The sequence below is a fragment of the Zonotrichia albicollis genome, chromosome 37, assembly GCF_047830755.1.
Source record: "Zonotrichia albicollis isolate bZonAlb1 chromosome 37, bZonAlb1.hap1, whole genome shotgun sequence".
NCBI classification, from domain to species: domain Eukaryota; kingdom Metazoa; phylum Chordata; class Aves; order Passeriformes; family Passerellidae; genus Zonotrichia; species Zonotrichia albicollis.
In genome coordinates, this window is record NC_133855.1 from 729,408 (window position 1) to 749,906 (window position 20,499).

The 20,499-nt window shown below is 50.7% G+C and overlaps 2 protein-coding genes across 2 annotated transcripts; one reads left to right on the forward strand and one right to left on the reverse strand.

The window, feature by feature from the left end:
* Positions 1 to 200: 200 nt before the first annotated feature.
* Positions 201 to 1,133, reverse strand: LOC141726619 (olfactory receptor 14A16-like). Its single transcript, XM_074531569.1, has one exon. The coding sequence runs from the start codon at positions 1,131 to 1,133 to the stop codon at positions 201 to 203; it is 933 nt and encodes a 310-aa protein (XP_074387670.1).
* A 17,994-nt stretch (positions 1,134 to 19,127) lies between these two features.
* Positions 19,128 to 19,715, forward strand: LOC141726620 (olfactory receptor 14J1-like). The gene has a single exon (XM_074531570.1). It carries the CDS (start codon positions 19,128 to 19,130, stop codon positions 19,713 to 19,715), a length of 588 nt encoding a protein of 195 aa, XP_074387671.1.
* Positions 19,716 to 20,499: the final 784 nt, after the last annotated feature.

The following is a 20,499-nucleotide window of genomic DNA, read 5'->3' on the forward strand; positions in this document are numbered from 1 at the left end:
CCAGCTCCTCATTGGCACAGTCTGGGGCCGCAGGGAAGTTGCAGAGAAAAAAAATAAGAAATGTCACAAAAAAAGACCATACTTTGTTGCAATTATAAAACAATAAAACAAAAGAAAGGGAAGAACCAATTAACCACCAACTCCAAGTAGTATCAGAGATGACTTTTAATGCAACTGATTGGCAGAAACCGGACAGCAGTTTAATGTTCCTGAAAACATCCAGTTATCATTGCCCACATGGAAGCCTTGAGCTCGTGGTTCCTCAGGCTGTAGATGAGGGGGTTCAGGGCTGGAGGCACCACTGAGTACAGAACTGACAGGGCCAGATCCAGGGATGGGGAGGAGATGGATGGGGGCTTCAGGTAGGCAACAAAGCCAGTGCTCACAAACAGGGAGACCACAGCCAGGTGAGGGAGGCAGGTGGAAAAGGCTTTGTGCTGTCCCTGCTCAGAGGGAATCCTCAGCACAGCCCTGAAGATCTGCACATAGGAGAAAACAATGAACACAAAACAACCAAAACTTAAACAGACACCAAGCAATGAAATCCAAATATGTCTGAAGGTGGAGTGTGAGCAGGAGAGCTTGAGTATCTGGGGGATATCACAGAAGAATTGGCCCAGGGCATTGCCCTTGCACAGGGGCAGGGAAAATGTATTGGCTGTATACAGCAGAGCAGTGACAAAGGCACTGGCCCAGGCAGCTGCTGCCATGTGGGCACAAGCTCTGCTGCCCAGGAGGGTCCCGTAGTGCAGGGGTTTGCAGATGGACACATAGCGGTCGTAGCACATGATGGTCAGGAGGGAAAACTCTGCTCCAATGAAGAAGAGAAAGAAGAAAACCTGTGCAGCACATCCTGAGTAGGAGATGTCCCTGGTCTGCCAGAGGGAATTGTGCATGGCTTTGGGGACAGTGGTGCAGATGGAGCCCAGGTCACTGAGGGCCAGGTTGAGCAGGAAGAAGAACATGGGTGTGTGCAGGTGGTGGCCGCAGGCTACAGCGCTGATGATGAGGCCGTTGGCCAGGAGGGCAGCCAGGGAGATGCCCAGCAAGAGGCAGAAGTGCAGGAGCTGCAGCTGCCACGTGTCTGCCTGTGCCAGCAGGAGGAAGTGCCTGATGGAGCTGCTGTTCAACATTTGCTGTCTCTGGGCATTGGATCCTTTGGAACAAGGCATGACAGTGATAATTGAGGGGAGATTTCTCTCCAAAAGGTCAAAGCCTTTTCTCATAGACCCATTCCTGACACTAAACACTACCCCTGTCTATGTCTAGGAGATCTTCCTTCAACTTTTATGCTGGAGTCCTGATTGCTGGTGGCCAATGTTGTGTGAGGAGCTGGACCTTGGCCTGCAGGACACCTGGGAGTAACCCTGGGCCCCCAGTCAGTGCAGGGGAACACTGAGGGCAGGGTCCAGTCCTGGTTTTGGGACTTGGATAAAGAATGTTCTCCTAAGGCAGAGGAGTTTTCTGCATGAAGGGATGGGGATTGTAGGAGGCAGAAAGAGATTCTGCTGCACTGTGGAAGAACAGAGACTACAGAGAGACAGGAGGGTTGTCTGAGGCTTAGTGCAGACTGAGAGGAGCTGCTCTGTCCCTCTCTCCTCTTCCAGGTGCCCTGCACTTGCACCTTTCTGAAATCCAGTCCCGTGTTACCCTGGACCGCCAGGAGACGCTGCTGAGAGCAGAGGGATCCCTGGCACACAAAGGGGCTCCTGCCTTTCCCAGAGTCAGGAGAGTGGGCTCATTGCCAGCCTCCCAGGCTGCCCTGCCCAGAGCTGCCCGGGCACAGAGAGCTGGGACACCCCATTGCTGTGCTCAGCCTGCACAGGAGGAGCCCAAGGGCTGGGCCTGGCCCTGCAGCTGGAACTGCCATTGCAGAGAGCCCCTCAGCAATGCCAGCAGCACCTGGGCTGCTCTGCTGGCCTAGAAGGGACTGAGGGTCCCAAGCCCCCGGGCTGAGGGCAGTGCTGCTGCGAGGGGACATAAGAGCTGTGCTGCTCAGGGCTGTGTGTGCCCTGCAGGGCAGGCCCGGCAGGTGCCACATCTGCCCTGCAGCAGGGCTTCCCTCAGCACTGCCTCCCTCCCTGCCTGCCCACGGCTCTGCTGCTGGAGCTGTCCCAGCCCCAGCTGCTCCTGTGGCCCCGGGCTCCTTCCCTGCCAGAGCTGCCAGAGCCCAGCCCAGCCCCTGGGCCAGCCCTGCCCTGCAGCTGCTCAACACTGCAGGGATGAAAGAACAGCTCCCCCAGCCTGGGCACCATGGAAAGGTGATGCTGCATGGATCTTGAGGCTGGGCAAGTGCAGGCACTTGCTGAGGTGGCCAGGAATCCTCAGTGTGATGGTTTAAGAGCCTCAGCGCCTGCTCTTCCCTGCCCAGCCTGGTTTCCATTGCCACCAAGCTGAGCCAGGGAAAAGTGGGAGCACAGATTCAGGAAAGCAGAGACCCAAGCAGGAAACCCCAGCCCTGAATGAGTTCATGAAAAGTCCCCTCAGAAATGAGCTGGACATGAGCTGGAGCTCTGGGCAGCCCTGGCTGCAGCCCCAGCTTCACCCCCTGCATCCGTCCCTGGCAGCAGGAGCCATCCTGCCCTGTCCCTCTGACGGTGCCCAGGGCAGCCCCGCTCTGCAGCACATCCTCCTCCTCCTGTGCCACAGAAAACTCACCACATAGAGGGCTGTGAAGATCTTTCCCCAAGTGAAGTCTCAGCTCAATGTCTTCCCAATCCTGATTGCCTTCAGCCTGTCTCTGCCTGGCTCCTGTCCCCTCAGTGCCTGCAGCCAGAGCCCTCAGCCCTGCTGGGCTGGTAGAAGAGCTGGTCCTGGGAAGAGCTGTTCCTTTAAAGCTCAGCAGCACAGACACAGCGCACGGACTTTAATGAGCCTCTTGGGGCTTTGGGATTGTTTACATGAGACTCAGTCCCTGAGAGAGTGTTCAAAAAACTTCTCAAGAACTCATAATTAAATTGAAACTCTGAACTTTCTTGAAGTTTTAATGGGTCTCACTGAGAGACACGACTGAGAAAGTGTCCCCAGGTTCCAGTTAGAGCAGAACACTGAAGGCAGTGATGACAGCTGGGGACAAACAAGGCCAAGGTGTCTCTGGTGCTGAGCAAAGCTGGATGTGTTTGAGGAATGCAAAGGGCCAAGGCCTGAGCCCCAGCCCCTGGCCAGGCAGATGCTGTCCCTCCCTCCTTGCTCAGGGCTCTTGCTGGGATGGGCACTGGCATGTGGGGATGTGCAATGGCAAGGGCAGGAGCATAGGGCGGCCCCTGCCAGGCTGCTGAGCAGGGACAAGGAGGCAATGAGGCCCCAGGCCTGCAAGGGTCACTTGTCTCCTGCTGCTGCCTCAGGCCCAGGCCCAGCAGCCATGGCCAAAGTGCTGCCCAGGTTGGCTCTGGCAGGGCTGTCTTGCAGCTGCTGCACATGCCTGTGCCCTGTGCAGCCCAGGCTGTGCTACGGTGTCCCTGCCCTGCGCCTCTGTCCCTGCAGGTTCTGGGGAACAGGTTACCCTGTACCTTTTGGACACATACCTTGGCATATTGGAATGTTGTCCACATGTATGGCTACAGAACACCAAAACATAAATACTCATCCCTTTTTCTTGAAAATACTGGAGCATTAGTCCCTATATTATCCTTCTGTGTTTTTCATTATAATGAAAATGACCATTTTGAATAGAAGGGTGTCCTTCTTTGTTTGTAATATCTAATACAAAGGTAAAAATAATTGGGAATCTTTTTAGGCATTGGAATTCATGACCATAGCACTCCAGGAAGGGGCAAGTTAGAATCCATGTGTTTTTAAATGCTACTGTTTTTCTGGAAGCTTGAAACATAAATGAAGAGGACAACAGGGAAGTGACATTGTCCTGCAGCATTATGGTGCTTCTTTTTTAAGAAACTCATTTGTAAAATTATAACTAACCTCATGTCACTTGTAGTTTTAGAGGAAAAAATGAGTCATTAAGGGTAACTAAGTCCTATCCATAAGGCTTTAGTTACAATTTTATGAATCTTTAGATTACTGAGCCCCAAAGTATAAGTTCTCATGGTATACCATGATAAAGGGTACCTTTATCAACCCCCTATGGATCACTGTTTATCTGGCCTTTGCACATGTTCATACTGACATGTTCATACACACAGACAAGAGTGCAAAAAGGTTTTTCATCTGACTCCACCATATCCCACTGCCTCTGCAGAGCAGTCAAAAAATACACATTGAGTCTAATGAGGAAACAGGGTACTGTGGAACAGTGCAGGGACCAGGTGCAAGGCAGGGCCTTACAAGCACACTGATCAGCATTAATCAGCATCTGTCAGCATGACTGACTCCACTTATTGTATTATTCCTCTATTTTCCCATGTCTATTTCTCTCCAAACCACCTTGATCCCTTCTTTTTTTCTCCTTTGGTTCTTCCCCTAACATTCCATATTAATTCTAGTGAAATTCAAAAATGCTGCTTCCTTGCACCCCAATATTAACTCTGTACCACTATGCAGTAATACCAGCCATTCTGCAAAGCCATCTGTCAGGATCCATCCTAGTGACCAGATGACCTGATGGTTCATAGGAATGATCTCAGAGTGCAAAAACCAACATGGTACAAGGGGGTTTGCAGTGATAGTCAAATCAAATGCGGTTTTATTGAAATAACCACAGCAAAAATGCAATAGAGGGATTAAGGGAGAGAAAAAGATAGAGAAAGAGTAGAGAGAGAGGGAAGGAGAGGGGATATAGCTACCAACGCAGAGACAAAGTCCTTTGGTGCAGTCCAGTCGAGGGTCCGCCTGCTACGCTGGGGAGATCTCAAGGGCTCTAGCTAACTCAGAGGATTTTATTACTGAAAATTGGGGGGGGGGGGGGGGGAACAGATACAATAGCGAACAGATGTAACAGGAAGTCCATGTTCTCAGCAGTAAATGAGAGCCATTGTTTTCTTGCTCCAGTGGTCACACGTGCAGGCAAACATCTCGCTTTGGTCAGCTTGCCTCCCCCACACACCTTCCCCAGGCTGGAGGTTTCAGTCCCAGTCCTTGGAAGTAGCAGAGGGTCATTTTAGGAGTTTCATGTCTCAGTCCTTGATGGAGAGGCTTCTTACATCTCAGTCTGTCTGTCACGGTGGTTGTAAAACAGGTGAGGGTCTCCTATGGGAGACCACCTGAAAGTCAGGAGAAGTCCAGCCAGGCCAAGAGGTGGGACAGTTTCCAAAGCTGCTATTGTTGCAAACGGGGCATGGTGCCCCCTTCTTAGCATACAGCAAACACACTTGTGAAAACAATAGCCGTTGTGGTGTGTTTTAAACTTTCAGGTCCTTTCCCCAGGTGTGCCAATACCCATCTCCCTTCCTCCCTCGCGCTCTTGCTGAGTGAGTTCTGTCAATCAGGCTTAACATTCCAACAAGGCGTCGTGCGGTTGGGCAAGTTCAAAGGATGCCGCTCAGGCCCAGAGGTCATTGGCCTGTCTAGGTGTCCCTTGAGACCCCGCCCCCCTGTCGTGGGGTGACAGCCTTCAGCCTTTATCCCAATATCGTGTGTTGTGTCTGGCAGCTGTGCCTTCCCCCCCCCCCCCGGCCGTCTTGCTGTGGCCGGATGGGGAAGGGGCGGGGGGGGGGGGGGAGTGTGCCCAGGCACTTTTTGCTTTTGGCTTTTGCTGCTTGGCTTGGCTAGCCGCTTGCTTGCTTGCTTGCTTGCTTTCTGCTTTTTTTTTGCGCTGGTTTTTTTTTCCTTTTTTCCCTTTTCTTTTGTTCTCTCTTTCTTACCCTCCCCTGAAGATACTGGACCGGCTCCGGATCTGGCCTGAGAGCTCCAGGACACCCGAAGCCAGCAACAGAAGCTCGGCGCCCTCACAACACAGTCTGGTCCCTTTTCTTTTCTTGTGTTGGGGAGTGTTCTTTTTGTTACTTGTAAATAAATAGGTTTTGTTTTCCACTTTGCTCCTCCGAGGAATTCCTTCCCGAACCCGGTGTTGGGGGAGGGGTGGTTGGAGGTTTGTTCTGTTTTGGGGGGGGGGGGGGGGCTCCCTTTTGGAGATTTGCCCCTAATTTGTCCTAAACCAGGACACCCCCTCACCTGGTTGGTGGCTCACCTGTCCCCTCCCCTCTCCTCCCCCTGAGCTTAAAAGGTGAAGCAGGCCATGCGGTCTCGATTCTGTTGGAGCTGTTCCTAAGATTCAGACCTCTGTAACCATGGAATAAACCTCTGGATATTAAACCCTCCAGCAGAATCCTCTCCTTTTTCTCTTCACCATCACTTGAAGCTTTCCTCCTGAGGTAAACGGAGCTCCTAACAAGCCTGGACTTGTTTAGTGCCCAGCTTCAACCATCAGTAAGCTAAAGGTGTCTCTGGGGTGATACACCACAGCTGCCGCCTTCGGCCTAGCAGCGAGGGTCAGACTGGCCCAATCTAACTGGTAATATTGGGATTCATATTCCCATATTTGACGTCCTTGGGTGGGCAAAGCGACTCTGCAGCCCAAGACGAACTCTCACTACCACGGACAAGCTTCTGGCAGCCGTGCACCCAGCTGAAAGGGGCCTTGGTTGTAACACTCCCAGCCAGAGACTTCGGGAATATTCCCAGAAGAAGTTTCATGGACTGTTCAGCGCCTCTGGAAAGCCCAGCTCCGTTGTGGTGAGCAGATTTTCCAGAGGAAGAAGAGGGTAGCCTCTCTTGCTCATAGAGAGGTCCTTTTCCGGTGAGGAGACCTGCCTGCCTACACCCAGCCAGCCACAGCTTCCATTTCGGGTGAGTATCTCTGCTCTCGGTGGAGCAGAAGCTCAAAAAACAGACTCTGCCGTGAGTTCTGTTCCTTTTTGCCTTTGCATTTTTGGCTGCGCAGCCTCACAGACGAGAATTCATTGCGTTCTAGGCTTTTAGCTGTCTGCTGTGTGTTTTCACTGTCTTTTAGCATTCGCGCCATTGCGGGAGTGCTCTCTGCCCTTCCCCCCGGCTCAGCAGCGCAGCGTGCTCAGCTTGCCATGTGGCGGGGGATCTTTCTCGGTGCGGGGTGGGGGTGCTATCTGCACACACGGTGCGGGGGGCCCTGGTTTCGGCTCGCCACGTGGTGTGGGGGAGGCTGCTCTCTCTCTCAGCTCCGCAGGGAGGCTGCATTCCACCACCGGGGAGGCTTTGTGTCTGCCTCGGCTCGGCAGTGCGTGCCTCGCCGCTGCTGCCCGGGAATTTTAAAAGCAGTTTATACAGCTGCATTGTGAAGCTTTTTTCTGTTCTATCTGTTGTTGTTTTTTAGAAATCGGTAGCTGATTTTGGCCTTGTTTTCGGTGAGGCGGGATTTGGTACTTTGCTTTTTTACATCTATAATGGGTTCGAAACTCAGCATTGTACAAAAAGGGGTGTATTATAATATTGTTAGCATTTTAGTCAGTGGTAATGTGAAGTTCTCAAAAGGAAAATTGAAACAGTTTATAAGATGGCTTTTTCTTCACTTCCCAAAAATGTCCCTGAAGAAATCCACGATATTCAATTCTGGGATAAAGTTGGGAATGAATTGATAACCTTAGATCAATCTGGCAATGCAGCCTCAGGTAAATTTGTGTTTTGGAGTTTACAAATTCGAACAGCATTTCTCAAACAAAAGGAAATGGAGAAAAAGTCAAATGTAAAGCCATGTACCTCTGCTCGCCCTGTTTCTCCGTCTCCTAGCTCTAAAACCCCTAAACCTCTTTCCCCAAAACTTGGTATTTTAAAGAGAGGACACTCATTGGGAAGTCGACTCCCAGAGTTTGCAAAAATGCCCGAGTTGTCCTGTCCACAAAGCCCTGGCCAGGCTGCGTGGAACCTTTCCTAATCCCCTGTGTCCCCCCCTATGAAACCCAGAGCACGTGTCAGCTTTCCAGAGAGCAGTGATGCCCAAAATGGCCCCCAGTCCCTAGGGGGTCCGCAAAATGGTGGATGCCAAGTGGCATCTTCCTAAACCTGGTCTTCTTCTTCCCAAAATCCTCTTAAGCATCCCAAAATTCCTGCCCTATCCCCCTCTCCTCCTGTTCCTCGTGACCCCTTCCCCCCTCCCCCTCCCTTTCCTGCAGTACCCTTGGCTCCGCCTCTCCACTCCTCCCAGGGAGCGTCTGCTGATGTGATGTCACCAGGTGTCCCCGCCCCCTGCCTGCCCCTTGACCCCGCCCCTTGTTTCCACGGTGTCTCCGCCCCCTGCCAGCCCCTTGACCCCGCCTCCTGTTCCCACGGATTCCCTGCCCCTTGCCAGCTCCCTGTCCCCGGTCCCTGCCTGGGTTCCCACGGTGGGGACACACCTACTGCCTGTCCCCAAACCTGTAGCTGTGATTCCAATGCTTCTGATTCCAGGGATACAGAGCAGGGAACAGCAGACCCAATGCATAGTCCCATGTTGTCACTAGGTCCTGTTATGTTTCAGCCTGCAGCTCAGACCGGGGCAGCTCCAACTGCTAATTGGAGTTCTTTAAAACGACAATTGATTAAAGAGATCTGTAAATCTCATAAAGAATATGGTCCACACAGTCCATATTTCCGTGGCCTTTTAAATTCTGAACTGAGTAGGACTGTGGTAATCCCACATGATTTAAAACAGCTTTTTTCCTGCCTCATGACCTCCACAGAATTCAAATTATGGGAATTAGCACGGAAACAACTGCTAAAAGATGCTCTCCCAGGCTTACATGCTGATCCAAACACAGTGAAAGACAACAGTGGTAACCCTATCACCATTGAGCACGTCTGTGGTGAGGGTCAATGGTCTTTCCCCTCAATCCAAGCTACTGCAATTCCCGCAGAAACACCTGACAAAGTAAAAGAAGCAGCTGAAAAAGCATTCTTTTCCCTCCAACCTGAGGGGCCTTTTGAGCCCTATAGTAAAATTAAACAGCTACCATCAGAGCCTTTTTTGAAATTTGTAGAAAGGTTAACTAGAGCCATTGAAATACAAGTTAAAAAAGTGAATGCTAGGGAAGCGATTTTAGAGGAAATAGCGTTTACAAATGCAAATGAACAGTGTTGAGCAGCAATCTTGAGCCTTCCTATAGAACCTCCCCCTACACTAAAAGATATGCTTCTAGTCTGTAACAGGAAAGTGCCTCTGATGAGTGTGGCTGAAGACACCAGACCAAGGCTGCTGCCAAGACCACCTCAGCGTGTCGCTGCTGCCAGCCCTGCACCTTTTCCCTCAGCACAGCAGTACCCTGGTGTAGCAGATAGGGCCTGGCATTGGGAAGATCTCGTGATGTTACGGGAAGACAGGGCCCCTGTTCCCTTAGATAAGAAAATTAACATAGGAATGCAGCCCCCTAAACCAGATGCCAGTAACTTTCCATTTGCCCAGTAACTTTCCAACCCTACTAACCATAGATGGAAAAGACAGACCCTCGCCTGACGTAGAAGCCCCTTAGACTATAAAACCCACGAGAAGAGATAATAAAGGCCATTGACCGTCCACCATGTTGGTGTTAGCGTGTTTCTTAGGCCTGAGCGACCCTGGGGAAGGGGGTCACCGTGCTGTTTCCTGAAACCAGGCCGCCTGCCTTGTATCAGAAGGAAACACCCTGGGCAGCAGCGGAGACCAGCAATGGTTGAGCCCACAAAACCATGCCTGCTTTTCAACAACCTAGGGCACTGGAGTAACTAGTGCCCCCTGAAAAGGGAATTTGATGAATTTAGAAATGGCAGGGGAGGAGAACTACAAGCCCTCACTGGGGGTCAACAACAACAAAAAAACTGAAAAGGGAGCACCGGCCTGCCAGGCGTGCAGACACAAAAGCAGCAGGCCAAGGGAATAAGGGTAGCAAAACAAATCAAGCGTGTGATAATATTAATATTTGTGTAAGTGAAGCAAGTGCTTCAAATAATAAGTCTGCTGGTCCACTGTTGAATGTGAAACAAAATAACCTTTGTTATGATTTAGGTGATCCTGTGTTAACCACGTCTTCTGTCAATGAGCCTTACAGGTTGCAGCTGACAGAGTCACTCCACCTGAAGGACACTGACTGGCATTTTGTCTCTGTAAATCCTGAACAGAAGGGTACTTGGAACCGAATTAGTTGTAAGTACTTCATCATTGGGGACACCAAACACACCACAAGAGATCGGGATTGCTCCAGGAATGACAACATCAGATCCTGAGCAATTTGTTCTCGGCCTGCACTGTTTCCACCCACCCCTGTTTCTTCCCAAGGGACAAACTGTCGCAGAAGCTATCCCTGTACCATCTTTACCTGAAAGTACTGAAAAACTAGGGCCCACAGTCGCCCAGGTCCAAGTTATTGGGAAAGACAAACCTAAATTATGGTGTAACCTCAGTGGGGGTGGGGAGTCAAAATGCATTGAGTTGCTTGTAGACACAGGTGCAGACTGCACAGTGATTCCAGTACAAGACTGGCCAGCACATTGGCCTTTGCAAAATGTTGCCGGTCACCTTCGAGGTGTAGGAGGTCTGCAATTGGCAAGACAATCCAAGAGCATTATTAAAATCGAGGGACCAAACGGACAAATATCCGTCCATTTGTGTTAGATTATTCGGAACCTTTGTTACAGAGAGATTTAATGGCCCAGTGGGATGTCACAATTGATATTCCAGACTCTCCACAGCATTTTTGTGCAGCAGTCATTAAACAACAGCGCCCCACCCAAAAACTGAAGTGGAAAACAGACAAACCAGTTGATGTGAAACAGTGGCCGCTCAGTAAACAAAAAATAAAGGTGCTTGAGGAACTAGTGGAAGAGCAACTAAAAAAGGGCCACATTGTGGAGACCATGTCCCCATGGAACTCCCCGGTGTTTGTCATCCAAAAAGCTGACAAAAAGAGGTGGCGACTTCTTCACGACCTCTGACAAATTAATAATGTAATTGAAGATATGGGTTCTCCTCAACCTGGTATGCCATCCCCAACAATGCTTCCCCAAGATTGGAAATTAGCTGTTATTGATATTAAAGATTGTTTTTCCAAATCCCCTTGCACCCTGACGATGCACCGTGTTTTGCATTCTCCGTCCCTTCCACCAACATGGAATCCCCTATGAAAAGGTACCATTGGACCGTTCTTCCTCAGGGCCTAAAGGTATCGCCAGCTATCTGCCAGTGGTATGTCTCTTCCCTGCCTTCCCCAGTACATGCAGCCGCAGAGAAGGCCATCATCTATCATTATATGGATGATATCCTTGTGTGTGCCCCCAATGATGATTTACTCACACATGCGCTTGACCTAACAATCAATGCATTGATTGTTGCAGGGTTCGAGCTCCAGGAAAAGAAAATTCAAAAGATGCCACCTTGAAAGTATTTGGGCTTAGAAATTGGAAATAGGATCATTGTTCCTCAAAAACTAGAAATCAATCTAAAGATCAAGACCCTTGCGGATGTCCACAAGTTGTGTGGGTCTTTGAATTGGGTAAGGCCATGGCTCGGTCTGACTAATGAAGACCTTGCCCCTCTTTTCAATTTATTTAAAGGGGGAGAAGACCCAGGTGCTCCTAGGTCTATTACCCCAGAGGCACGGAAAGCTCTAGAAAAGGTTCAGATTGCAATGTCCACAGGACAGGCCAACTGATGCCGGCCTGATCTGCCATTCAAATTTATCATTGTAGGTAGGTTGCCACACCTCCATGGAATTATTTTCCAGTGGGAGGAAAAACAAACACCTAAGGCAAAGAACACACCAAAAAAGGACCGGGACCAGAGGGACTCTCTCTTGATCATAGAATGGGTTTCCCTCAGTCACAAAAGGTCCAAGAGACTGACAAAGCCTCAGGAGCTGTTAGTGGAAGTGATCTGGGAAGAAAGGACCCGGGTCAGGGAGTTAGCAGGATGTGATTTTAAGTGCATTCACATTCCAGTTGAGTTAAAATCAGGTCAAAATACTATGAAAATACTGGAACAATTGTTTCAAGAAAATGAAGTGTTGCAGTTTGCTCTGGATTCCTACTCAGGACAATTTTCGGTAGCGCGGCCCGCTCACAAATTGTTCGAACAAGATGTTCAATTTACTTTAAAATTGAGAAGTGCTCTAAGTAGGAGAGCTTTAAAAAGGGCTCTGACTGTCTTTACAGATGCGTCCGGGAGGTCCCACAAGTCCGTTATGACTTGGAAGGATCCTCAAACCCAGCAGTGGGAGACGGACATTGCTGAGGTGGAAGGTTCACCTCAGGTTGCTGAATTGGCTGCGGTTGTTAGGGCTTTTGAAAGGTTCTCAGAACCATTTAATCTGATTACAGACTCTGCATACGTGGCAGGAGTAGTATCCAGAGCAGATCAAGCAATACTGCAATAAGTGTCTAACATCGCACTTTTTGAATTGCTCTCAAAACTGGTAAAGTTAGTCACTCACCGAGAGCAACCATTTTATGTGATGCATGTCAGGTCACACACTGACTTGCCAGGGTTTATCGCTGAAGGCAACAGAAGGGCAGATGCTCTTGCTGCACCTGCAGTGATGGCCACTCTCCCAAATGTTTTTGAACAGGCAAAAATCAGCCACCAGCTTTTCCACCAAAATGCCCCTGGCCTGGTTCGTCAGTTTGACATCACTTGAGAACAGGCCAAAGTGATTGTGGCCACGTGCCCAAAATGCCAACAACATGCACTCCCTACAGTGAGTACGGGAGCAAACCCAAGGGGACTGAACAGTTGTGAACTGTGGCAAACAGATGTGACACACATACAGGCTTTTGGACGGCAGAAATATGTTCACGTTAGTGTAGATACCTTTTCTGGAGCGGTCTATGCTTCTGCCCACACAGGAGAATCATCTATCGAGGCTATTAAGCATCTCTTACAGGCTTTTTCTTTCATGGGCATCCCCAAGGAGCTGAAAACTGATAATGGGCCTGCTTATAAATCTAAGGAATTCGGGAGCTTCCTGCAACAATAGGAGTAGAGCACAAAACTGGCATCCCCTACTCCCCTACAGGTCAAGCCATTGTAGAAAGAACTCACTGTGATATTAAAAGGGTCCTGGACCAGCAACAACAGGTTTTGAAGGTGGAACCTCCCCACATCCGGTTATCCAGGGCACTATTCACAATCAATTTTCTGAATTGTTCTTTTGACAGCCTGAACCCACCCATCCTACGCCACTTTGGGAGGAGCAGTCATAGGTTGATGAAAGAAAAACCTCCAGTTTTAGTAAAGGACCCTGAGACTTGGAAAATGGTGGGACCTTACAAATTGGTTACTTGGGGACGTGGATACGCCAATGTGTCCACCCCCTCTGGTTTAAGGTGGGTTCCTTCCAAATGGGTAAAGCCCTATGTTCCCAAAGTCTCAGAGAAATCTGCAGAAGAACCCCAGGTTGCTCACGCTGCCTGGAGAAGAAAACGCCGCACGCGTTCTCTGGAGGAAATTCCATTTAAGCCACTTATCTGGAATAGTTTGTAATATATGTTTGTCTCAAGTTTTTATACCAGTTTAGATCCCACTGTTCGTGTGAAACCTCGAGACGCCATGAGACCGAGCCTGCTTCTCGTCCTACTCGTGATCATTCCACCTGCGATCTCCTACATAGTACCGCAGCCCAAACCACATATGGACTACCGTGACAAAGGTTCTCGGACATCAACAGAGAAACTGACAATGGGCTGAATGGACTGTTCAAAGGCTGGGGACTCTTGGGCTGGTTGGGATCTGTTCTGAAAACTGTGTTTTTAGTGCTGTTTATTTTAGTTATAGTTATTGTAGTTGTTAGCATTGTTTTTGGACTAATCAAACGCATGGTTCTCAAGTTAATCTCAAGCTCATCTCCCCCTCCTGAGGTCTACCATTTGGAAGCCCTCAGTGCTCCAATGGATGATCTAGAAGCCTCAGTGGAAAACACTGACCCTCTTGTAGAGGAAGAACCGATCTACCAGCCATGGTTTGGCAAGCATTCTGCACCACAAACTCAGTCCTCTTCTTTTTAAACAAAACTAGGGGGAGCTGTTGCGGTGTGTTGCAATGTCCTGTTTTAAACTTCCGGGTCCCTTCCCAGGTGTGCCTATACCTCTCTCCTTTCCCCCTCGCCCCTTGCTGAGTGAGTCCTGTCAATCAGGGTAAACATTCCAGCAAGGTGTCGTGTGGTTGGTCAAGTTCAAAAGATGCCCCTATGCCCAGAGGTCATTGGCCTGTCTAGGTCTCAGCCTCCCCTGAGACCCTGCCCCTTTCACCTGGTTGGTGGCTCACCTGTCCCCTCCCTTCCCCCTGCCCCAGGAGCTTAAAAAGGTAATCAGACCATGCGGTGGGGATTCCGTTGGAGCTGTTGCAAAGATTCAGACCTCTGTAACCATGGAATAAACCTCTGGATATAACCCTCCAGCAGAATCCATCTCTTTTTTCTCTTCACCATCGCCTGAAGCTTTCCTCCTGAGGTAAACGGAGTTTCCTAACAAGCCTGGACTTGTTTAGTGCCCAGCTGCAACCACCAGCAAGCTAAAGGTGTCTCTGGGGTGATACACCACAGCTGCCGCCTTTGGCCTAGCAGTGAGGGTCAGACTGGCCCAGGCACAATCTAACTGGTAATATTGGGATTCATATTCCAATACAGGACCCCATGGAACCAAAGGTCCATTGTGACATTGTGGGGCCTCATGGAATCCTGGAGGCCATGATGACACTTGGAGGCCTCGTTGAATCAAGGGGCTCTGCAGGGCCTCATGGAACCAAGGAGACCCTTCTGACATTGTGAGTCCCCATGGAACCAAGGGTCCATTGTGACACTGCAGCCCCAAGGAGACCCCTGTGACATTGCAAGGCCTCATGGAAGCAAGGGACCGTTGTGACGCTCCGGAGCCCCATGGAAATTAGAGGCCAGTGAGACACATCTGGGCCTCATGGAGCCAAGGATCCAGTATGACACCACCACTGTGACACTGCAGGGCTCCATGGATCCAAGAGAACAGGGAACTGCTCTGGTTGGCTTGGCCTGACTGGTGCAACTGCCCTTGGCATGTCGAGGGTCTCTTCTCTTGTACCCCTGAAACCCTGGGGCTCTGGGCTTTCCTTCAAATGGGAAAGAACTGCTCTTCTCATTCAAGCATCCATGGCCAAAATGGGATTCCCCCTCCAAAATTCCCAATATCCAGGGATTTCTCCCACATAAAAGCTGCCATTACAACCCGTCTGGCTCACCTTGTCTTCTTGAGAGCTGGGTCTCACCTGCCTTCAAACACTGCGGCTCAGTGCTTTCCTTCCTATGGAAGAAAAGAAATATTTCTCCTGCACAGGCACCCATGACCAAAACTGGTAGTTGTCCTTCAAAATTCCTACATTCAAGGGTTTTTTTTCTCCCAGACAAGATCTCCCAATACAGACAGGTCTGGCTGGCCTTGGCTTCTGGTGGTTGCCTGAATTCTGCCCTGAAACACTGGGGCTCTGCCCTTTCCATCCTAAGGGAAAAGGACCATCCTTCACCAGGTGCCCTTGGTTGAAATTGGGTTTCTACCACCAAAAGTCTTATATCCAATCATTGCCCCTACACAAAAGCTGCCGTTACAGACAGGTCTGGCTGGCCTTGGTCTCTGGTGCCTGCACTTCATCAGCCCCTGAAGCACTGGGATTCTGTGCTTTCCTTCCTATGGAAAAGAATCTTCTTATTCCTCCAGGGCCAGAATTGCTACTCCTCCTAAACTATTCACTATATGAAGGGTTTCTCCCAGAAAAAACCTGCCAGCTCTGGCTGGCGCTGTGGGCTCTGATGGCCACCTGTCATCTACCCCTGAAACACTGGGGCTTTCTGCCTTCCGTGTGATGGAAATAGAACAGTCTCCTCGTCCAGGGGCCATGGCCAAATTTGAGATCTGGCCCCTAAATTTCATATATCCAAGGATAGCTCCCAATCAAAAGCTGCAAGGAGAGACGAGTCTGGCTGGCTTGGCCTTCCAGGGGCTGCTTCTCATCTACCATCAAACCCTGGGGCTCTCTGCTTTCCTTCAGATGGAAAAGAAATGACCTTTTCATCAAGGGACCAGTGGCCAAAACTTTTATTCTACCTCCCAAATTATGTGTATCCAAGGATTTCTCTCAGGCACAAGCTGCAATTCCAGAAACGTCTGGCTCACCTTGGCCCTTGGTGGCTGCTGCTCATCTGCCCCTGAAACACCAGGCTTCAGCTTTCCTTCCAATGGAAGAGAATCATTGTTCACATCAAAGTGCCCATGGGTAAAACTGAAATTCGGCCTAAAAAATTCCATCTTTCCAAGGACTGCTCCAAAGGAAAAGTACCCAGGAGACACAGGTCTGACTGGTCTTGTCCTGAGGTGATTTTCTTAGACTATGAGCAGAATGTTTTCATTTTTCCGTACCTGGGACAGGGCCCAGAGATCTCCCAAGGTGGGGTTTGGAGGCCTGAAGCACATGAGCACAATATAGGGACAAAAGGGCTCTGTGATCAGTGAAGTGGAGAAGGAGGACAGCAGAGGAGAGCCTTGGGAGGGACTGAAGGGTGGTTTCAGAGATGATGGATCTTTTTGACATAGTAGAGAACAGACAGAGAAAGAAAGAATTAATGCCAAGGGCAGATGGGAAGGGCCACACAGGACCCAAAGAGAAAGGAATTTCCCTCCCAGGCCAGGGCTGTGGTGCAGCACATCCCCCAGAACGAGCCTGGGTCAGCCCCAGGCTTTGTGTGGGCAGGCAGAGGCAGGCAGGAGGCAGAGCTGTCAGCAAAGGAAGGGCCCAGCCAGGTGGGGCAGCCGGGGGATGCCGACAGCCTGCAGGGACAGAGGCACAGGGCAGGGACACCGTGGGACAGCCTGGGCTGCACAGGGCACAGGCATGTGCAGCAGCTGCAAGACAGCCCTGCCAGAGCCAACTTGGGCAGCACTTTGGCCATGGCTGCTGGGCCTGGGCCTGAGGCAGGAGCAGGAGACAAGTGACCCTTGCAGGCCTGGGGCCTCATTGCCTCCTTGTCCCTGCTCAGCAGCCTGGCAGGGGCCGCCCCATGCTCCTGCCCTTGCCATTGCACATCCCCACATGCCAGTGCCCATCCCGGCAAGAGCCCTGAGCAAGGAGGGAGGGACAGCATCTGCCTGGCCAGGGGCTGGGGCTCAGGCCTTGGCCCTTTGCATTCCTCAAACACATCCATCTTTGCTCAGCACCAGAGACACCTTTGCCTTGTTTGTCCCCAGCTGTCATCACTGCCTCCAGTGTTCTGCTCTAACTGGAACCTGGGGACACTTCCTCATTGATGTTTTTCAGTGGGACCCACTAAAACTTCAAGAAACTTCAGAGTTTCAATTTAAGTTTGAGTTCTTTAGAAGTTTTTTAAAGACTCTCTCAGGGACTGATTCTGATGTAAACAACACCAAATCCCCTAGAGGCTCATAAAAGTCCTTGTGCTGTGTCTGTGCTGCTGAGCTTTAAAGGAACAGCTCTTCCCAGGAGCAGCTCCTCTCGCAGCCCAGCAGGGCTGAGGGCTCTGCCTGCAGGCACTGAGGGGACAGGAGCCAGGCAGAGACAGGCTGAAGGCAATCAGGACTGGGAAGACATTGAGCCGAGACTTCATTTGGGGAAAGATCTTCACAGCCCTGTGCATGGTGAGTGTGTGGGTGCAGGGCAATGTCCCCTGTGCTCCTGGAGGGATCTCCTGAACCCAGCACACCCCACAGCCTGGGGGATGTGTCAGGAGGACTCTCCCAGTTTCTCTGGGGCACAGGAGGAGGAGGAGGATGTGCTGCAGAGCGGGGCTGCCCTGGGCACCATCAGAGGGACAGGGCAGGACGGCTCCTGCTGCCAGGGACGGCTGCAGGGGCTGAAGCTGGGGCTGCAGCCAGGGCTGCCCAGGGATGTCCTGCAGAGCAGCTCCTGCAGCCCTCAGGGCTCTTGGCCAGCCCAGGGCATGTGCCACCTGCCAGGGGCAGCTCTCAGCCTGCCTGGCAGCTCCCCATGGATGCTGCTGGGGAGAAGTTGGAGGTGGAAGGAGCCACCCCCATCAGGGCAGATTCCTCCTGCTGTGGAGATGGTGAGGCATGGCCAGGGCTGCTCTCAGCTTTGTCCTAAAGGGTATGGAAAGCAGCTGTAAGCTTTGGCTGTGTCACTGACACTCGTGCACTGTCACCATGGCCATCAGCTGATGGGCCTCAGATCTCCCTCAGAAAGTGCCTCCCCAGCCTCCTTTTCCTACAGGCAGCAGCAGCAGCACCTTGGCTTGCAGCATCTCTGTTTGTCTGGCCTGCCCTCAAGGCCCTGCTGCCAGGATGATGGCCCTGGGAAGTGCTCTGTGCTGGGAGGGGTCTGCAGGGCAGAGCTGAGCCCCCAGGGCTGGGCTGGGCTGGGGCAGCACTGGCAGGGACAGGGCTTGGATATAGAGAAACAGCTCCCAGTAGGCACAACTCCAGGCAGCAGAGAGCCAGAAAAACCCTTGGTGTCCCTCCCTACCCAGCTGCACAGGGAAAGAAAGGAGAGTTGGAGAGATTGTTTTTGAAACTGGAGTCTTCAAAAAGGACACTTTTTTTAAATGTAGTTTTAAAATTGTACATCCTGTACCAGAGGGAGATGAAATGAGGAAAGGGCACCTTTGTGGTTCCAGTAGGTCTGACTGCCCTACGGCACAGGGACCCCTGTTTTCCCTCTGGACTCCCCCGTGTTCAGACTGATACCAATGCTAAGAACAGGACTTCTGTACCTTCTAAAAAACACAGTTACTTAGTAGCCCAAACCTACACTCAATTAAAAAAAAAAGGGTAAAAGACATTTCCCTGAGTAAATAGAGGCAATTTTGAGTCATTGTGTAAGAAAATAGCATAGGATTGACTCAAGGTACTTTGTCCAAACTGTCAACGTTGTCTTTGTACAGTTCAGAATGCCCAGAGTGAAGGAACAGCAGCTCCATCAGGCACAGTCCAACAGCAGCTCCATCAGGCACTTCCTCCTGCTGGCACTGGCAGACACGCGGCAGCTGCAGCTCCTGCACTTCTGCCTCTTGCTGGGCATCTCCCTGGCTGCCCTCCTGGGCAACGGCCTCATCATCAGCGCCGTAGCCTGCGGCCACCACCTGCACACGCCCATGTTCTTCTTCCTGCTCAACCTGGCCCTCAGCGAACTGGGGTCCATCTGCACCATTGTCCCCAAAGCCATGCACAATTCCCTCTGGGACACCAGGGACATCTCCTACTCAGGATGTGCTGCACAGCTCTTTCTGTATGTATTTTTCATTTCAGCAGAGTTTTCCCTACTGACTGTCATGTGCTACGACCGCTACGTGTCCATCTGCAAACCCCTGCACTATGGGACCCTCCTGGGCAGCAGAGCTTGTGCTCACATGGCAGCAGCTGCCTGGGCCAGTGGCTTTCTCAATGCTCTGCTGCACACAGCCAATACATTTTCCCTGCCCCTGTGCCATGGCAATGCCCTGGGCCAGTTCTTCTGTGAAATCCCCCAGATCCTCAAACTCTCCTGCTCCAAATCCTACCTCAGGGAACTTGGGGTCATTGTGGTTGGTGCCTCTTTATTATTTGGTTGTTTTGTGTTCATTGTTTTCTCCTATGTGCAGATCTTCAGGGCTGTGCTGAGGATCCCCTCTGAGCAGGGACGGCACAAAGCCTTTTCCACCTGCCTCCCTCACCTGGCTGTGGTCTCCCTGTTTGTCAGCACCTCATTTTTTGCCTACCTGAAGCCCCCCTCCATTTCTTCCCCATCCCTGGATCTGGCTCTGTCAGTTCTGTACTCGGTGGTGCCTCCAGCCCTGAACCCCCTCATCTACAGCCTGAGGAACCAGGAGCTCAAGGCTGCAGTGGGGAGACTGATTACTGGACGCTTTCAGAAACATTAAAAGGCTGGCCTGTTTGTGCAAATCATTTGTAATAAAAATAATCTTTGATTGTTCCTGTTGATTTGGTTGTGTGTCTCAGAAAATGGCCTTTGTCGGGGTTGAGCCATTTGTCGGTGAGGGGAGACTCAGACACTCAATATGAGTGATAAGCAAATTCCAGTTTATTGAAGAGAGCATCAGACACTTATACAGCGAGTAATAAGCTTATGAATATTCTGTAAGCTAAGCAATCTATTGGTTAAACTATGCCATGAACTCTTCCTCATTCCTTAGGGGTTACATCTCTCTTTTCTCATGTCTCTTTCACTGTTTGTTATTATACTACAGCTAAGCCTCAAAGACATGCTATCAACACAGGTGTAGGACTTGGAATTAGCCACAGCTTTGTAATTTTCCTTTCTGTAGCAGCTAAATTCCCAACAGTTGTGAAGTTTATTTTCCCGTGTTTTAGTCTTTCAATATTGTCCAGAAAGAAAGTCCATTCCTTTTGCCATTTCTCATTTTGTTTCTTTTCACCTTTGCTGTGGCCCCAAACTGTGTCAATGAGGAGCTGAGCTCCAGTGGCTTTCAATGAACTAAAGGATCTCCTAGCAAAGTTTTCACCAGAGACCCTTGTTTTGTTCCCTGCTCTGGAGCTGCAGGAGCAATGCCTGTGTGCAGAGCTGGGGGCAGATCAGTGCTGGCACAGAAGCCCTGCTCCTGCTGGCCACACCATTCCTGATCCAGGCCAGGAGCCATTGGCCTTCTTGCCCACCTGGGCACACTGCTGCCTCATGTCCAGCCT